Source organism: Lagopus muta, chromosome 2 (genome assembly GCF_023343835.1).
Source record: "Lagopus muta isolate bLagMut1 chromosome 2, bLagMut1 primary, whole genome shotgun sequence".
NCBI lineage: Eukaryota > Metazoa > Chordata > Aves > Galliformes > Phasianidae > Lagopus > Lagopus muta.
The window spans coordinates 40,646,568-40,667,525 of NC_064434.1; the positions used below are offsets into that span (position 1 = coordinate 40,646,568).

The following is a 20,958-nucleotide window of genomic DNA, read 5'->3' on the forward strand; positions in this document are numbered from 1 at the left end:
GCACAGAATGTTCTTTTTTTCTAAGCAGAGATTATAAAAACTCAAGTTCTTGCAACTTTACTTTGAGGCCTTTGAGACCTTCCTACCTTTTATTTTGAAATTAAGGAATAGCCCATAATATTTTGCAATGAATGGTCTTTCAGTGTTTTATTTCCATGCTGCCTCAGCAATCTTTTGCAATTAGATATATTCTCATGACAAGTTCTACATGTGCAAAAATAAACTGAGTGCTTTGTGAAAAGAGAAAAAAATCCCCCCAGAATACCATATTTTCTCAGAATCTAATTGTAGAAAATATCCTACGAATGTTTTCGTTCAGGTCTTTCAGAATTAGTGAATATATATGAAATAGTGAAATGTCTCAGTATTACCTCTCGAAAAGAATTCTGAGTATTTTTTAAAGTTATCAAATGAGTGAAAACACTTTGTATTATTCATCCAAATGAAACACTGTAAAAATGATAGCTAGTCAGTAACACTGTTATGACAGAAAGAAAGAGAGGAGGGATTCTTCGTAGAATTGCATTCATAACACATGAAAAAGGGAATGCCATGATTTTTCATCTAATTCCCTCCCCCCCAACCCCCCTGGGGATTTCTTATCCAATTTAACGGAAATTCTTTTTTTCTTGTTTTTGAAGGAGGAGAAGAAAAATGATGGCTTTGTTATTTCCTTAAATATTGCACAAATCTTAGCACAGAAAAATAACTTCTAACTGATATGATTTACTCTCTAACATTCAGAATAGTGATATTATTCAGCAATTAATGTAGATTTTAAAGTACTCATTCAAAAATCCTGTGTGCTATATAAAGGAGAGCAGATGACATATGAAGATACGACACTACTCTGTGAACTTCTCTTTGAAATACTGAAATATTTTAAAGCAGCAAAATTTTCACATCTTATTAAAATATTAGATTATGAGAAAGAAGTAGCCCACATTAAAAATATGAAAATTCACATTCAGACACATTATCTTTCTGAATGAGCTGCTTGCTTCCTGGCAGTGCTAATAAGTATTTAGATGGTATCATGTCTGACAATCTATCAAATAGACTTTTGTGGCCTTGTCCTGAAACATAAGTTGATGTCTGTATTTTGTAATAAAATAATATAAAGTGCTTGTTGCATATCAGACTTTGAATCCTTTGATTAGCTTTAGGGTAGCAAACTAAAGCAACAGTCTATAGGTTTGTATTAAAGAAAATCTACTGCAGCATAATTAAAAGCCTGATGTGATTTATTTATTTATTTATTTTAAAGAATACTCTTTCACTGGATTTAATAATCTAATAGATCATAGGCTTGAACATGATAGGACTTGCTTCATCACTATTTTCTGACTTATAGGAAACACCAACTGGATCAAGTTTTGCACATATTTACTCTTATGTGCATGCAGTTTTGCATTTGTATGACCAGAGTGACTAGAGTTAGATGTACATGGCTTTCCCATAAATGTTCTTGGCTGTAAAAAGGAGGATATTATTTTTTTTCTGCAGCATTGCATTTATTTTATTCTTATCGAAAGTAAATTTCTTTAAAATGTACACCACAATGTATGATCCGTGTGATGTCTTTAGGTTCCCCATATAGAGACAAGATCACGATAGCAATTCTACAGCTGCAAGAGGAAGGAAAGCTACACATGATGAAAGAGAAATGGTGGAGAGGCAATGGCTGCCCAGAGGAGGAAAGCAAAGAGGCCAGTGCTTTAGGAGTTCAAAATATTGGAGGAATCTTTATTGTCTTGGCAGCAGGATTGGTGCTTTCTGTCTTCGTGGCAGTCGGGGAGTTTTTGTACAAATCCAAAAAAAATGCCCAGTTGGAAAAGGTAAATACTGTACTTTTCTATTTTATTTTTATTTATTGTCTACTTAAATAAAATTTAAAACATTTTATAGCCAAATGTAGGTGCATATTGATTGTTTATCATATAATACAGTATTTTCTATAACAAAGGATCACAGCAAAGTACCCAAAGTCTTACATTTACAGCTTTTAATTTTTGTTCAATATGTTTAATTGTAGCCAGCTTTCAGGACAAGTGACTATTTCTCCTCTTATTCAAGCCTGAAAAAAGACAGCTTTTTACTCCTGGAAGTTCACTGCAGTTAATTTTATGGATGAAGAAGAAATCCGAAACTGTAATGGGAAACAAATTAAACTACAGATAATTCTGATTTTCGAAAGACAAAACTGTCTGTAGCTCAAAGTCAAACTATAAAAACGTGTCTATAGAAATGTTCTTTCTGAAGCTTATACTTGAAAAGTTGTCCTGGTAGCATCTGGAAAAGTTTACATCAGCTTAATTTTTTGTGGGTTTACTGCTGGTCATAATATAATGAAATCTGTAATTTCAAACTGACTTGGTTTTGAAAGTTCTAGTTCTATTTTTTTCTGTACTTCTGTATTTCCATTATCACAATATTGTAACTGTGCCAATACTAGTAGTATCTTTTTGAAATTCTTAGCTGAAGTTACAAATGCATAGAAAATAAACATCCCAATGCTTAAACAGCTCATGTTTAAATCTAAACTCAAACTATATATTTTATTGCTTTGACATGATCTGAATTTTTTAAATGGAGAGGAACTGTTATTTTTAATTACGTGTTAATTTATTGTTGTTTAAATTTGGAGGAGCTTGTGACCTCTGGTAGTTCTTATATTTCTATTTAGTAAAATCAGATGTAAATCCAACAGTTATATTTATATTTTTCCAGATGCTACTGGTGAATTTTTGTAACTTGAATTATTACTCATAAAATTTAAGGTTTGTCTTAACTTCATTTGAGGCCACCATGCAAGTGTCTATTTATATCTTGTTAAAGACATGTTTTCTAATATTTACTGTGTGAGGCCGTGTGAGGCCACAAGGTCCTAAACACAGTTTGAACATGGGTACATGCTATTAAAATGTTAAAGGACCATTTAGATCCTTTTCTTTATGATGCTTCAGACTCATTCAGTTCTGTTAATGTGCTATTTGAATGTTATGTTTCTGAAATGAAATTGTGAGGGAAAAGATACCAAATACCTAACTAACCATGTAAATCTCAAAAATTTATCCATGGTGGATATGGATTTCATATGGGAACCGGTATAATTTGGTTCAGCTTTTCTGGACTTCTAATAGACACTTAGAAAAAATAGGAATGTTTTGATAATAATCTTGTAACATCAGTTCTTCAGTGTTTTGCAGGGTGTGAATACTTAACGTACTTAATACTGTCAGCATGTTAGAATTTGTGTGAGGAACAAGTAAACAGAAACTGTTTTTATTTAAGGAGCTATTTCTCCAAGCCCTAAGGTGCTGGTTTTCTGTGGAGTTGTTTTTTTTTGTTTGTTTGTTTGCTTTTGTTTTTGTTGTTGTTGTTTGTTTTTTAATTTTTTAATTTTTTTGAGAGCTGGATAGAAATAGCAGTAAGTGCAGGTATCTGAATGTCTTGCATTTACTGTATCAAAAAGGATTAATCATAGCAACAAGTGCTGAACTAATTTCAGAATTAGGACTGAATCTGAAGCAGTTGAAGGGGTTACGTTTTTCCATTCTTCTTCCACCTTATCTCCAAAATCTTCCCTCCTTTTCCTTTCCCAAACACGCAACTACTGTCATCTCAGGAGAACACAGGTAAAATTTAGAAATGTAGAATAAAATTAATAGGAAATGATGCAAATCTCCCTGCATATGTCCTTCCCTGTACCACCCTCACCCACTCTTCTAGAACTCGCTGTCTTTCACTAAATGACTTCTCCCTCCCTGCTCAAGAGTAAAAGATCCCCTTTGCCTAGGAGAGAGGAGTGTAGTAGCAGCCAAAGGGGAGACAAGCAGAACTGTCATCTGTCTCCAATCCCTACATCTCCTCTCCTGTGACAAGTAAACCATGCAAATAACAAAGACTTGGTTATCCCATAGAGACAGAGGAAGCACCTATTTTTTCTAACATTTATTTCATTCTTTTAGACGCAGAGTATAATTCTGGCATTTATGTAAAACTTGTCAGCATTTGAAGACAGGAATGATCAAAGGTCACGTTAACAATCAAGGAAATTAAAGAAATCAGATTACTTCAACCAGTCAATATATTGAGTATCCTGAGATATAAATGAAGATATTAACCAGTTTTCCTCCTTTGTAACATAAGAAATATACAGTTGTGCTTCCATTGTGGCAATGAAGAAGCAGTGCAGATTTTAAGTTTATAATCTAGATAATTTTTGAGCATTTTTGATGTCAGATTCCATCCTGGAGTATATATGTAAACAGAAATATTACCTGGTGTGAACCTGTTTGGAGGAGTGGTATCTTAAAAGGAATGGAGCTGAGAAAAGCAGCAGACAAAATGTTATTTGCTAAAGAAACTGCTACTTCTAGTAACTGAAGTGGCTCAGAGCATCCATCCTGATGTGCTCAAAAAATCTGAAGGAAACATGGGACAGTTCTTGTCCTTCTGGGAAACAAACACCAGTAAGCAGAATGCCACCATGCATTCATGCCACCATAGCATTTTACAGACATAAAGAAATTCCTCTTTTATTCACACTTTTCAAAAGCAAAAATTATTTTGGATGTCATCACCATTAAACTATTAGTGACATTTGCTCTGGCCAGTTTGTTTGAAAAACAAGTGTCCTAATTTAATAGGTATTTTCTAGAAGATCCAGATCTAATGCATGTAAAACCTAACTAAAACAGTCAATTAAACTATCAAACAAATGATAATAGTAATAATACTAAAACAGCACCATGGACTCACATATACTATGATTTATAGCCATTCAAAACTCACAGTCATTAGCAGATCAAAGGTAGATTTGTTTGGAAAAAAAAAATAGCAAATGTATATTTTATTATATTCAAACAGTTAAAAACGTCAAAAAATGTAAAATGATAATGTGTGCTACCTTAGAGGAAATCTGGTCAAAGGCTTCCTAAAAATAAGATTCAGTGTGGGAAAGTGAAGGTTAAGGGAGATGAATTCATTCAATTTGGAAAGGAATGGCTCCTGGGAGACCTCATTGTAGCCTTCCAGAACTTAAAAGTTTACAAACATGAGGGATATTGAATTTTTGCATGGTCTGACAGTGATAGCAGAAGAGGGAATGAGAAACATCCTGGAGCCACATCCAGCCTGATCTTGAATGCCTTCAGGGATGGGACATCCACAACCTCCTTGGGCAACTTGTTCCACTGTGTTACCAACCTCTATGTGAAAAACTTCCTCCTAATATCTAACCTAAACCTCCCCTGTCTTATTTTAAAATCATCTCCCCTTGTCCTATCACTATCCACCCACATAAACACTCATACCTCTCCTGTTTATACGCTCCCTTCAAGTATTGTAAAGCCAAAATGAAGTCCCCCCAGAGCCTTCTCTTCTCAAAGCTAAAAAAGCCCAGTTCCCTCAATGTTTCCTCATAGGAGAAGTGCTCCAGCCCTCTGATCATCTTAGTGGCCCTCCTCTGAACCCACTCCAAGAGCTCCATGACCTTTCTGTACTACAGACCCCAGGCCTGAATGCAGTACTCCAGATGGGGCCCCACAAGAGCCGAGTAGAGGGGGAAAATCACCTCCCTCTCCCACTCTCCTACTCCTCCTTTAATGCAGCCCAGAACATAATTGGCTGCAAGCCATTCTGGGCTGCAAGTGCACACTGCTGGCTCATGTCCAGCTTCTCATTCACCAGGACCCCCAAGTCCTTCTCCGCAGGGCTGTTCTCAAGGAGATCTTCCTGCAGTCTGTGTAAATTCCTGTGATTGCCCCGACCCAAGTGCAGCACCCTGCACTTGGCCTTATTGAACCTCATTAGGTTTTCATGGGCTCACTTCTCCAGCCTGCCCAGGTCCCTCTGGATGGCTTCCCTTTGTTCCAGTGTATTGGCTGCACTGCTCAGCTTGGTGTCATCTGCAAACTTGCTGAGAGTGCACTCATTGCCATCGTCCATGTCATTGATGAAGGAAGATGTTGGAGAGCACCAGTCCCAACACTGACCCCTGAAGGACACTGCTTGTGATCGGCCTCCACCCTGACACAGAACCATTGATCACAGCTGTTTGTCTATGTCCAGCCAGCCAATTTCTAATTCATTGAACAGTCCATCCTTCAAATCCACACGTCTCCAATTTAGAGAGAAGGATGTGGTGAGGGACCATGTCATAGGCCTTGCAGAAGTCCAAGTAGATTACATCCATCGCCCTTCCCCCTCCACCCAAGCTGTCACTCTATCAAAGAAGACCACCAGATTGGTCAGGTGCAATCTGCCCTTGGTGAAGCCATGCTGGTTGTCTCAATTCACCTCTTTATCTCTCATGTGCCTTAACATAGCTTCTAGGAGGATTTGCTCCATGATCTTCCCAGGCACAGAGGTGAGGCTCACCAGCCTGTATTTTCCTGGGTCTTCCTTTCTACCTTTCTTAAGATCAGCCTAGGTGGTTTTATCTCACAGTTATAACGAATGAATCCTTAGCAGTTTGCAGCATTGGACCCAAAATACACATAAGTAACTGTTAAATGCATACGAGTTATATACAGTATTTTAATCATTACCATAGTTTCTATTGAAGTAGCAATAAATTCTGAATGCTGAAATGTGATTTGCATGAGATACCATCTATGTATTCAGAGATGACAGAAACTTAACTGGTTTATCAAAACATATCATTTACAAAAATTTCAAACACCTTCTTCAGAACAAACCAGCAATGTTTTGATTTTGATAATGTAAGGATGGCAAGAATAGGAGTCTCTGATCTTATCTGGTTCAAAAAGTCATGCAGATTCATTGGGCTACAGAAACCATAGGTTATGGTGGTATTTGATCTTAAAAGCTTCAGAAATTGTGTTTTTTCTATAATTGATAATAATTCTGAATTTGCTGTATAACTCATATGCACACTTCAGTAACATAATAACCTGAGTTGTATTTAGAATGAAAGAACCCCTCTGGTCCTACCTAGTATCTAGTCTCACTGATTTTTGAGGGCTGGAAATGAGAAAGCATTGCCCTTATTTTTGGGACAATTGTGATATTCCAGTGGGCACATTGGGAATGGGCAGGGGGAGATGGCAGTTCTGGGGCTGTCCCAAGTGCATTCTTTCAGAGTAACCACAAGATGGTGCCTTCTATTTTATCAGAGAGCAATTTAATTGCTACTGTTTCAGTAGACTTTATGTCACATTGTTCACTTATGTTTTTTTTTATTTTTTATTTTTAGTCATGGCCTTTTTAAAAAAATGCTAAATACTTGGGCTCTGTTGTTTATTATGCAAACATCTAATTATGTCATCTGCTTGGAAACATGTTATTAGGCAGACTTTCTTTACCTAGCCAATTTTGACAATAAATGCTTTGCTATTTGCATTTTGTAATTGCTTTTACTGGTGAATGACCTACTCTTTGATTTTAACAGGCACTCGAAGGGCAGTGAATAAGCAAGGTTAGAAACAGAAGCCATATAAAACAATTACTACATCCTTTTTTTGTTGATATGTTTCAGTGTGTCATGGATTTATGTCCACTTCATTTTTTTTTTTTTTTTGGTAGAGCACACGCTATTATCATAAAAGCCAGGGAAAAAAAATTACTTGTAGACCATTAATATTTAGCTTAATATATTGATGCGTCTCCTTTCAAGTATTTATTGACCTTTCCTTCATTTTTATCCTTTTTGGATAAAGCCTTTTCAGAGATAATTTCCATTTTGATACCACTTTAACACAGTATTTAGGTAACTGCCATAAAAGTAAGCAGTGTGGTAGAAAGTACTTGTATACTGCTGAAAACTTTAGCACAAAATGGTGTAGCTGAGGGCAGTGACAAATGTCTGTTTATAGAACATTTGCATGTTGTCATCCTTGCAAGTGATTTTTCCTATCTTGGTCATAGTTTCTTTGGAAAAGGTGGCATTGGCCCACTTTCAAGAAGTAATTTTGAAAGTTATTTTTACTCAGGTAGGAGACCCACACCTTTGCAAGAGGCAAAGAGGAAACAAGAACTGCTGGGTTGAAGAAGCTTTGCTCTACAACCACATAACAATTGACTTTGTCCTCTCAAGTACAGTTAGCTGTTTCCAATTTTGTTACATTGAAGTAGTATAAAATGTTAACATGAGCTTTATTTGACAAGGTACTTCTATCATCTGTTTGCACCAGGATAAATGTAATTCTTTATGACTTAGAACACTTCCTTTTAGAATGGGCAAAGTGCATACAGGTAATTTGTTCTGACTTCTTTTGGGAAGAAGTTAATCCGTATTGAAATATTATGAATTATTAGTTGTCCACAGTATATGTCAGAAGTCATTATTTCCATTTCTTTTTTTGTTGTAATTGTTATCTTAACAACAATACAAAACAGAAACATATCAATCATTTCATATGAAAAAAAAAAAGAAGAATTTTAGGATCCCTTCCTATTTTACAAGATTGAAAATAAATAAAGAAATATTACATTACTTTTCATCAAACTCCTTCAGAAAATCTGCAGTATTATTGCAGTTCAGAGAATATTCCTAGTAGTTTAAAATCAAAAGCCTTTGATAGTTAGGACTTCATTTACAATAGTTTTCAAGCAACCCCAAAGTAAATCCCAAGACGGAGATATTTTAACTTTTCAGAAAAGACAAATTCAAAAGATTTTAAAGTTGAAAAACGTGTTCCTCAGGCTAAAATAAACAACAGAACATGGGAATTAATGGTAAATCAAAGTGAAAGCTTTGGGATTTATACCCCAAGTAACTTCTACACAACATAGAGTCAGTGATATTTTATTTGTATTGTCATGTCACATTTTGTAAAGAAGAAATCTCAGAATTCTTAATGTTGGCTGGGAAAAACAGCAGCAACTGTGGCAATTCATAAAAGTGAATGTTTTTTCAGCTTTAGCACATTGCATTGTGCAGATATGAGATTGGAAAATTGGAAACTTCTATCATCTTACATTCCCTTGAGCAACTAAATGTGGATTTACAGGCTTGCATGGTTTGTATTTGTGTATGTTGACAGATTACTTGAGGATGTAATTAAATGCCCTCATGGAAACTAGCCAGCGAAGTATTAGAAGATATTTTCTAATGAGGAAAACTTACAAGTGAACAAACCCCCTAGATTTTTTAGAAAATGATAGAAAAAGACAGAAATGGAATAAATGGAAATAAACAATTTGACACATCATGACATTTTTAAAATCAATTGCAAACAATAAAACATTAAAAAACAAGATCTCTATTTTAATTGAGAATTGACATGTATGCAAAACTGCCCATTGCATAAGCACAGTTATAGGAATGTGATTTCAGAAGGTTTACTAGTACTCCATGGATATTCTCTGAAAGATTGAGGCTTATATTCCAGGTCTCATTTATAGCATGTGTTATGTTTGACACAGATAATTTAAAGATATATAAAAATATATTCTCAACATGTCTTTTATTTTGTAGTAATTATAGTTCTTTTTCACTCATTAGTAGAAAGAGATGTGTTCCTCTAAACGTTAATTTGTCATGTCTGCAAATATTGTAGTATATAAATAGTAATATTTGCATTTTTACTTAATCAGCTATACTATAGATAAATGTAGTATGAACAACCTTAATATCAAGGTACTTCACACCTACATTTGCGTCAGTGAGTTCAGAGTCAGACAACAATTTGTTCCAATGAACTTTTAGTTAGGTTGCTTTCACTTCAGTATGAGCCAGCGATGCTCATTTGAGTTACTTCTAATTTGAGAAAATATTCTAGACTGTCAGAAGAAACCATGTAATTATGAGGAAACTGATACTATGCAGTATAATATGATTCTAGTAGAGTTTCCAAAACAATGGAAACCACTTCTGTTAAATTAATACTTTTAGTCTCTATATTCAACATGATTTGAGGCCACGTGAGATTTTATATTAAGCTTATAATATCACACTGAACTATAAAATTAGTACATATTTTTACAGTGAATTATGTACAGTGGACTTAAGTTCAGGAGACTTTTAAAAAGCTGTTTGGCTACAATTATTCTTAGGCACTTTGTGTTTATTTTCTAAAGTGGCTCTGTAAGATAGACTGTATTTTCAAATTAAATTGTATGGTGATACATAGCAGTATTTAAATCCAGGTAGATTAATAACCCAAAACACTGATTACGTATTATCAGCAGTTCTTTTCATCATGCCTGAAGATCAACAATTCTGTTTCTTCTTGGACAAATGAAGACTAAGTTTAGATTTAGGAGCAAAAGTGATTTAATAGGTAAATGAAGTTTCACAGTCAGTGACACAATATCTCAGGAGACTGATTTCGCTGCTGAAGAGTAGAGAATATCCTACACAGAGGTGATAGGAAGATACAGAAGCATTAGGATGTTACATTGGATATAATTTTAAATCAGATGGGCACTACTGTACACGCTCTTGTTTATTTGCTCAGTGACATTTATATGTCTGAAGTGCTATGAATAGCTATCAACACTTTTTAAGCATCTGAAAGTCACATGTAGGCACTGTTCCAGTGAAACTGGACTGCAATAATCTGGAAACATCTGGAAGAAGGCCTGTTTGTTTCACACCAATAGAAATTATTGCCACTATCTTAGATCCAAACTGTACTTCTTGCCATGGATCCAATTCGGAAACCTGGACTCAAACTTAGGAACCTGGAGGAACCTGAGACTGTAAGCTCAGACTCTCTTACAAGAGGAAGAACTGAGTAACAAGGGTAGATGATATCTTCTGGATGAAGATTACTTGTCCATTGTAGAGCCCATCTTCCATCATATGTCTTCAGCCAGGTACTGGAAGCACAAAATGACTGCACCATCCTGGTCTGACAAGAGAACAGGGCTGTGAATCATCTTCATGCTGATGATACCACAGCCCAAATTATTTCATTATCTCCCCAGTGGCCTCATATACTTGTTAAAAGGAGAGATGACAGGATGAAACCTTGTGGAATCCTGCATGAGAGAGAGCCCTCGGGGCTGATGAGCAATTTCCCTATGCCATCCTCTGGGATTTCTCTGAGTGGAAAGAGTGGAACCACACAAATGCAATCCCATCTGCCCCAGCCTAGGTCCACAGGTGAGTCAGAAAAACATCATGGTCAGTATGACGTTCAGAAAGGCTGCTGGCAGGAGCTGTATGAAGCCACCTTTGAAAAAGCTTTCTGCAGTGATATGAATTCCCCAACATTCATAGGAACTAGCATAGCTGCTGGGCTACACTCATGCTGGAAAGCGGGCTGAATGGTTTTCAGAAGACTGTGACTGGATTTAGAGGATTTTTTTTTTTAAACTAGAACTCTTGAATTCACCAGAGTACATGTAACAACAATGTAACAACATTAGGAAATCAATTTTAGAATTGGAGAGTTGCTGAACTTGTTTTCTGGACATCGATTAACATTCTATTGAGCAGGTCATTCAAGGCAAGCTGGAATCACATTGTCCTACAATAATCTATGCTGCAAGTGCCCTGGTGTTTCTTCTTTTTTTCTTTTTTGAGGGAGGGCAGAGGGGGAGAGTGAGCAGATTGGGAAGGATTGGTGGGTTCATTTTTATTTTGTTTGATTGTTTGTTTTTGGCCAGCAGTGGCATGCTGTGTATCTAAGCTCATATACACAACCATAAAGTTCAGAAGATTTTTTCAGGTTATAGTACTGCTATTTTGCTGCAGGAAGGGCCAGTAAAATCACGCTCTTTAATTCTCTATAGATAGCTAGAAAAGTCATTGGAATAATCAGTGTTCAATTCAGTTACAAAATGAAACTTCTCATGTCTCACCAAGCTGTTTGGAAAAACTCTAGCTGTCTTGAATTCATAGATATGATGGTGAAAGCAAAACTTAACTTACAGAACAAGAATTTTCATTTTGTTTGATTTTGTTGTCTGTATTTGAGTAGGTGATGGATCTCACATATATTTTGTCCTGAAAATTACTTCTTAAAATGGCTCCCAGTTCTAGTCCTACCAAATATGTAACAAGTGCTAAAATTGAATTTGAGAATGCTTAGGTAATATTTTAAGCTAATTGTTATAAAAGTACGTTTCAGTGTATTTGTGTGTTACACTTACTTTGGATTGAAAATATACTACATCAGAAAAGTTTATAGCAAAATCTTTTAATGTATATACATATATGTGTGTGTACACTCTTTGGTTTAAGACTAGATACATAACTATGAATTCTAAAAATCTAAGCTTTATAAGTACACTTTAATTTATTTTGATAAGGTAATGCTTACATTCCATGAGGTAATCTCTTTTTCCAAGTTTATTTTCATGCCTTTAGTTTCTCATCTGTTTGCGATCTTATGTAAACACTTTGCTAGGATTTCTATTTCTTTACAGGGGATTGAGACAGATTTTTCACAAATGCATTCAAAATATCTGGCATTCGGAAGGAAAAAAATGATTACAAGGGAAGGGCAGGGCAGAGCTGTGCATTGAATCTCAGCTAACCTCATGAATATGAAAAAATTTTGATTGATATATCCTGTTAAGTGCTAAAACACTGACCCGTAACATAGCAAGAATATGCTGGATTACTGCTGCTACTGCTTTAAGAGAATTTAACAAGATTTCAAATAATATCTGACATGCAAGACTCAAAGTAATAATGAAATTAAACATAAATCTTGTAGTTTTGTGCTAAATGTTGATGGTCAACTTTATATTAAATCCATTAAAGAGGGAAAAATCTATAAAAAAGCAAACACTTGTCACGCTTATATTTAAAATAGATAGAATATTATTCACTTTACTCAGAATGCTAAAAGTGATTTTAGCTTGCCATTATATTTTTGTTTCTCTTTTCAGAACATTAAAAACAAAACTTATAGTGACAGTTTTATAACTCTGTGTATAACAAATGCTAATATGTTTTCTAACTACCTTTCTAAATTCTTATAAAGCAATATAATGAAAAAGGTTAAATATTGTGTAATTTTCATATTAATACATGCATGCAAAGAAACATTTTTTTTTCAGGCTGTAGCACCATGCACAAGCTATGTAAATAGTTTGTAAACAGTGATAACATTCTGCTAAATGATTATCTTGGTTCTTCATGATTTGTGAGCTGTCAGCTGTGGCAAAGAATGAAAGATGAAAGAGGTATCTTTTATTTCTTCACACTTACAGAGATGAGAGTTTTTTGTTTTTGTTTTAAGAATTGCTTTGTATTAGAAGGCTAAAAACTACAGCTCTGATTAAAATTTTCTTTTGTGCACTTGAAGTCTTTTAAAACTACAGACATTTTTTCTAATGTTTTATAGTGCTTGCTTGCTGCAACAGAATAGTTGCACTTAATGGTGCTAGTGTTCAGCAATTTGTATGCCTTCCTCCAATTCCCCTGCTATTTGATTGTATCCAAGGTGACTTGGAGGCAGCATTTACTTTTTGGTACCATTCAGGAAGACAACTTATGATTTTGTAAGTGTTGGAGGAAAATCAATAATAACTGATGTTCTTGTAATTTGCCTGCAGTGTGGAAGCTAAGTCAGGGCAAAAGGTTATTTTAATTGAATTATGAAGTGAATCTTGTAATACCTGTTAAAATAGCTCATTTTCATGGTGTACATCAAGATTTGAAATATAACCTCCAAGTTCTGAAAACGTTTCACCCTTTTTCCCAACAATCTGAGTGGTCAGATGATATCAACGTTGAGACAGTGGATTATCTTTTCTGAAATAATGCCTGAAAATGTCTTTTATTTGTCAGAGAAAGTATTACATAGCTGCTTCTCTTTCACATCGTGTTCTTCCCAAAGATGTATTCCAACTTGTTCCTTGTAAGAACACAGAATTTAACTGTACAGAAAATTGTACTCTGACTGGAATAAAAAAGAGAGAAGGGAAGAATTTATATTTAAAAAGGTCAAATGTGAAGTAATCATTTGTAAACTTTTTTGAACATGATTTTTCAATATGTTGGAAAACTTTTCTGTATGGCACATTTCTCTGACAAAATCCAAAGAAAAGAATCCACATCATGAACTTCATAACTTGAACTCATCTGTTTTAAAATGGATGAATATTTCAGTGAATGAAATTTTAAGGAAAAAAAATATATTATTTATTTTACTCAGTTTAATTGTATTTTTTTTTAGACATTTGATCATTTTAAAATAACGCATAGCATACCTGAAAAAAGATACTAAATTAAGTAGTTAGGTTTATTTTATTTTATTTCATATAATGCATGGAGCTAATTTCACATGACCTTAACTTGAAAACACAGTGCAAGAATTTCCTAGAAAAAATAACTATCACAAAATTTTGTTAAGTACTCTTCTAGTACTGTAAATCTTGGCAGCATTTCTCATTTTATGGAGTTTTCCAATTGAGGTAAAATTTTCAAGGAATACATTGGTAGTTTTCTTCAGATGTTATTTTCAGGTTATTTCAGGATGCTGGCATTGAATACATGCATGTTCTTTCTTCTTGGTCTTTGATTGTAATCCTGTTCATACTGATAGTGTCTAAAACTTGATATCTTTTGCTAAGTGCTTGCATATCTGTAAAAAAACATTTTGGTGGATTGATGAATCTTGAAAAGCATTGACTCTGTTCTGTCACTTTTAAAGATCTCTTGGCAGAGAGAGCAAGGAATAAAATCTTGAAAGTTTTAAGAGCTAATGCATCATTTTTCAGTGTTTCAGCTAGGTCTTAATTCCAGAGGTGAGAGCAATATAATGGCTGCTGGTAATGTAACACTGAGACCTGCAGCATTTACTTCTAAACAAATTCCTGTGAAGTTCCTGAATTATGTGCTAAGTTCTTCACATAGTGAAAATGCCAAGATCTGCATGCCTTAGTAATTTCACCTGTGAGCCTGTAGGAAATATTAAATTAAATATTGCAATTTGTATTGATTTCAGGGCTACTTTCAGTTCCATAAGCATAACTGCAGTTCTGATGTTAAGCAACAGCAATCTTTTAAAAATGAGAGAATTGAATACTTTGCTGCAAAGCACAGTTGAATGAAAGAAGATAGTTTCCTGCTTTCTATGCAATGTTAATCAAGAATAATTTATGCAATCTGGTGCATTATGGCTCAGAGCATTCATTTGGAAATTTCAGCGAACATCTTCACACAGTGAAAACCATAAGTTTCATATTTTATCTCAATACAGTGCATAGAACATTTGAAAAGAGATAGTTAATGAGTGTCCACTGGTGGATTTACTCTGTGAAGGCAGTCAGAAATGATGAAATTTTTCGTGAAATTTGGCCTCCAAAGAACTTACACCTGATTATACCAAAGAAATATTCCTGATTCTTGGATTACAAATTTCAAATTTTCCTTAGTTATGGGTTCCCTTTTCTATCACAAGTTGAATAAGCGTCATTAGTTTATTTCAAACTCAGCAGGAGAAAAAGTGTTTGAAAGGAAGAGCATCCCAGGCAGGCTAAGATTACATTTTTTCTTCCTTCTTGCATATCCCCTGTTCATAAAAAAGATTTGAGAAGAGGGTATGTTCAGGACTAAGGGGATTCGAGTTGAGTTCTATCCTATGACTGAAGACAGAACTGAACTCCCATTTGCACTCTTTTTTATTATAAAGATTTTTACTTAAATATACTGATGAAGCAGAAACTATCCCTGAAGGATTACTTCTCCCACTGAGTTCCCCAGTGCCTAATCTACAGAGTTTCTAGCGCTCTCACTCTATCCCTTTCTCCCACAATGTGTCCATTTGCTGCTTTTATGTGAAGCAGAATAGGACAAGTAGGAGGAAACTGGAAGTAATTTTACCCTGATATGTTCTCATTCCTTTAATTTTACAGTCCTCTGCTGAGACACTAGAGTTTAAATCTCCTCTGGCAGAAAACACTATTGAATTGATAGTCTCAAATCTTGTGTTCAGCTCACACACTCCACCTGATGCATGGTTGCACAGATTAAGAGTTGCAATATCTCCCACACTTCCTAATTTAGTAGTTCTTGAATTTGGAACTGAATGTGGATTTTGAAAACACAATTTGAAATTAGTCTTCCAAAGAATTAGGTAGGATGAGTTCCTTAAAATCTTTCTGGACCAAGTCTCCCAGCTCGATTGCTTTTCATGAGAAGCATTGTCAGAAGCTTGTCATGCTATCTCAGGCTCTAGAATATATTATTTCATAAATACATTTATCCACTAGCTGGTAGGCATTTCACTTAGAGCATGTGATAAAAGTGAAAAAGATCCCAAAATTGAGAGTTCTCTTCTTCACCCCTGTTTATTCCATGCTTCAGTTCTAAGACCAAGAATGAGCTAATAGCTCAGCACACTATTAGCAGTTCAGAATTCATTCAAATCAGAGTAATAAGGGAGATTTTAAGTTGCTTTTCAAATGTGTTGTGCTCTAGGAAAAAAAGGAAAAATGTTTTGAGGATCTAATTGAAGAAAACATGTTTATGATTTTTTTCTGATTCCATAAACATGGAGATTTTTAAAAATATATTCTACAAAATAATATTTGGTAGTGGAAGAAGTGTTTAAATGCAGAAGTTTTTTTAGAAAAAAAAATGAAGTAGATTCCTTTTTTCAGTAATAGGTCTGCATTTTTACAGTAGTTAAATATTAATTTAGGTAAATATTTCACTATATAGCTTACTGTTTTGTTAAGGATCAGCTAACTAAACCATATAGAAATTAAATGCATTGTGTTGAAATATGGGAAGGGAAATTTTACTGAATATCTAATATACAGATTACATTCAGATGTTATCCTGTAAAGCTAAACTATGTTAACAGAACATCTGTTTGAAATATTTTTATGTATCATGTGCATGCATGTCAGTAGCTGGAAGATAAATAATTGTAGAGACAAGGTGAATTTTTTTCAGTGAGTCATCACAGCTTGATAAGTCATTTTAATTATTATGCGATGCATATTTAAAAGACATTAATTTGTTATGAGCTCCAGGCTGAGACAAAGCAAACTTAAAGGATTGACACGGCTGTGCCAATGGAATGAATCTGCTTCTAGGCATTGCAGTTAGATACTTCTTACAGATGTGTTTTTTTTTCTTTTTTTTTCCCCTCCTCTATTTCCCTCTCTAGAGGTCCTTCTGTAGTGCCATGGTAGAGGAGCTAAGGATGTCTCTGAAGTGTCAGCGTCGATTAAAACACAAGCCACAGGCCCCTGTTATTGTGAAAACAGAAGAAGTTATCAACATGCACACATTTAACGACAGAAGGTTGCCGGGTAAAGAAACCATGGCGTAGAGCTGGGAAGCCTAACACCCCAAGCACAAACTGTCGTCCTTTTTCCAAACAACCTTGCGAGAATGTTTCCTGTGGAAATATGCAACCTGTGCAAAATAAAATGAGTTACCTCATGCCGCTGTGTCTATGAACTAGAGACTCTGTGATCTCAACAGTTGCAATGGCCAGACTCAAATCACAAGCATCATGGATCAACCGAGTTATGCAGGGTTACACTGTTCGTCATGGGTTTCCACCATTATGAATGAATGAATGTTCCATATGAGTTTTGTGGCTGGTTTCAAATGCAGTCTCAATGAGAAATTACAGGTTCCTTTTGAAGTTCAACCGTTGCCAGGAGATGGAGAATAAATATCTGAAATGATACTAACCACAGAAGGAGTCTAGTAGAAGTAATATCTCAGAACTGTAGTGAAACAAGAAACCATAAGTTCTTCTGAACTTCCAAACATAGAAGTATTGGTTACTGTTGGTAGACTGTAACTGCCATCAGGACAGGTGGTATGAGCTTCCTGGATGGGAGAAATATTACAGCAAAGAAACATGAATCCATGAATAGAAGAATATACATGGAGATGCTCACCTGCTTTTTGGACTGTCTGTGTCACTGAACTAAATAAATAAATAATAATTAAATAATTTAAAAAAAACAAAAAACATTAACTTAAATTTACCTGGGTTGGAACTTTGATAAAAAAAAAACAAGAATAATCCATAATTTTGACCCAATTCTTAGAGGAATAAAAGGTCTGTGAGTACAAAGGAATCTATCTTACAACTTTTAGATAAAAACAATTACTTTTTTTTTCTTAAATTGTGAGAAGGGGGGGAGTAATAAGGTCAGGGGAAAGGGGTGGGAAAGCAATGTGTTTCATGTATAGAGACTTGCATTTTAGTCTGAATGGGTTTTGAAGCCTTTGTTCCTGCTACTAATTGAACTCAATGGAGCCTGTGCAATTCTCACGAATGTTGGAAGTAGAATGGGTCACCTAAAAGAAGTGAATGTGGAGAACTTTAAGGAGGACTGCATTTTTCAATACAGTCACAGTACTAAATGAACAAAATTCTTGAGCAGTTTTTTTTTTTTCAAAAAAAAAAAAAATGTTCAGGTTTATTTGTGGAAATGCAAGATTTCTATGAAAATAGTTTTTGTATGGAAATTTTTGTAATACTTTTTATCAACAAAATAAGAGCATATGTTTCTGTCAGGGGTGTGATGCCAAGCATGAGTGGTAGTGCGTGAGCACCACCAACGTTTGGTGAAAACTATTTTTATCAAGAAAAAGGAATCTTAGAAGAGTCATATTTTCAAGTTAGATAATATAAAAACTAGGTGCACTACCACCACTGCTTACCATACAACACCCCTGATTTCCACTAGGCTGGTAACATGCTGTCATGAACAATTGTGTATAAATGGTAAAAGACACAGACCTCTTGACCACATTGTGATAACAGTTAAAGTACCACAAAATTTAAAAAAAAAAAAAAAAAAAAAAAAAGGAAAAAAAAAAAGGAAAAAAAAGAGAAAAAAAAAAAAGATTATTAAAGCTATGTCAGTTTTAGTTATTTTGTTTTTTTGCTGCGTGATTTGAGCAAAATACATACAGTACTTTGTGTTGGTACTGGTACTTACAACAACCTCAGCTTTAGTGCCCTAACCTGTTAATTCTTGCCACTAAACATGTGGCCAGTGTTTGCTGGGATTTCTGAGAGAAGCCAGTAGAGCACACCATGATAAGTTTTTGCTGGATCTAGCTCTTAGTTGCTACAACGTTTATTTTTATGCCCTGCCTATCCTGACTTCCTGAACATAACATTTTGAAATACTGCCCTAAGATGCTGAAAGTTTCACTACCATCTACAGTAAATTTCTTTGTATCTAAACAAAAAAAAAAAAAAAAAATGTGTAGGATGGCTATATAGAAATTTTATTTCAAGAAAAAAAGATGGTTAAGATGGCCTTTATATGGAAAATATTTCATTTGGCTATTTAAAACAAACAAAAAAAGAAAACCATAGAATTATCATAAATAACCTGTCATTTGTAAGTAATGAGATCACTTGTTTACTGAGGCTTAATTTAACCTTATCATCACCTTTCTAAGACAAGAATATATGAAATATCACCCAAATTTTAGAAACTATGTAATGATATTTGGGCAAAGGAGGGAGGTTTGTGTCTACTACCCAGTTCTCATAAATCTTCATAGAGACTGAGCTGGCCATTTCCATTGTGAATAGGGACTGAGAAAGCAAAATCTCTGATGTTTGTGAGAGTTTCATCCCCATGTATGTGATAACAAAGAACAAGTTATCTTTGTCTGAAGTAAAAGCAAGATAAAAACACCTTCAGCAAAGATTCTGAAAATTAGTATGCTTACATAATGCATATTTAATTTTAAGTTAATTCTTTAAAATAAAAAGGGGAAAAAAGTAATTGTCATACAACATAATGAAAACTCCTACTTCTGATGGTTTGGAATGGAAAAAAATTGGCTATTGAATTTGTTTGATGATTTACAATAAAATTTGTAAAATCATGAAATAAAATGCTGTATTATATTCAGACAAATCTTTCTTTTCTCAATGAAGGGTGTTGAAATAAACAGAAATGTCATTCTCCCCCTGATGCACATGGCTAATTCCCATTAACCTTTATGTGAGCCAAAGCAAGTGTAGTTGTAGAATATGTCCTAAATATTTAATTGGTTCAAAATCCCCCAAAGTACAAGAATCCTAACACAGAACTAGTGTGATTTAATTAGGGTTTCAGTGACAATTTCATCCTTCCATTATTAAAGGAAACACACAAAATAGCTAGAGATTTGTATTTAAAATCCAGATACTGATTCATAGTAGGATAATAAGATTATTTACAAAAATACAAAATCATAATATTATTCTGTTGTAATTATTTCTGCATTCTTTTACATAAAATTAAGACATTTAAGGAAAAAAAAAAAGAAAGAAAGAAAAAAGCTAAAAAACAGCTGAACTCCAAAGTAATAGGAAATATTGCTAGTAGTTCTGTATTCCAAAATGTTTGATGGTTCATTTTGCGTCACTGCTATGATAGAAATTGTCTGTTCTGAAGAAAACTTCTTAATTTTGAAAAACTTCTGAATGCTCAGACAGTATAAATTTCTACACTGTCATTAAAGTCAAAGGAATCTCACCATCTGAAATAAAGTGAGTATCTGGCCTATGAAGATTCAGAATCTGCTCAATTAGTCTGTTGATTGATTAGGACAGGATGATGGGTGATTCTCTGACTGACCTTGAATGTCACTCAAAAGAAAAATTTTCAAGCAGTTATAACTCAACTATATGGTGGTACCCAGTGGCTGAAAAATGGCAGTAAAGGTTGAAAGGAACATTTTTTTCCTTTATCTTCTTCAAGAAAGGTACAAGTTCATAATCTTTATTTCCCATGCCTCAGCATGATTATACAGTGATAGACAACTATGTGGATATTATAGAAGAAAAGAGAACAACCAAACAACAAAAAATACTCTCTGGCTTTTTTGTTATTATTTGTCAAGGAGTAGTAGAAAAAAATCTGGTCCAAATAGATTCCATCAACAGAAATGTGATGCTTTATAATAAATGGGGATTTATGGCCCAATCTAGGCACCAAGAGACCACTTTCATATTATTCTTCTATTACAGAGATGCAAATTCAAACACATTAGAGAGTATGTGATAGTTTCTTGTGAGATACTACTTTCTGAAATTTTCAGCT

The 20,958-nt window shown here is 34.5% G+C and overlaps 1 protein-coding gene across 4 annotated transcripts in view; it reads left to right on the top strand.

Annotated features, from left to right (window-relative positions):
• GRIK2 (glutamate ionotropic receptor kainate type subunit 2) overlaps positions 1-18,696 on the top strand; it is a 349,533-nt gene extending 330,837 nt beyond the window's left edge. For 2 of the 4 annotated variants that reach the window (XM_048935181.1, XM_048935185.1), the window contains 3 exons: positions 1,588-1,838; positions 10,900-11,077; positions 17,049-17,179. In XM_048935181.1, the coding sequence (XP_048791138.1) occupies positions 1,588-1,838; positions 10,900-11,077; positions 17,049-17,062 (443 nt within the window). In that variant the 3' untranslated portion in view covers positions 17,063-17,179. Of the gene's footprint in view, positions 1-1,587; positions 1,839-2,035; positions 5,561-10,899; positions 11,078-17,048 lie in introns of those variants that run through there. The other 2 variants (XM_048935183.1, XM_048935184.1) reach the window with 2 other exon arrangements.
• Positions 18,697-20,958: the final 2,262 nt, after the last annotated feature.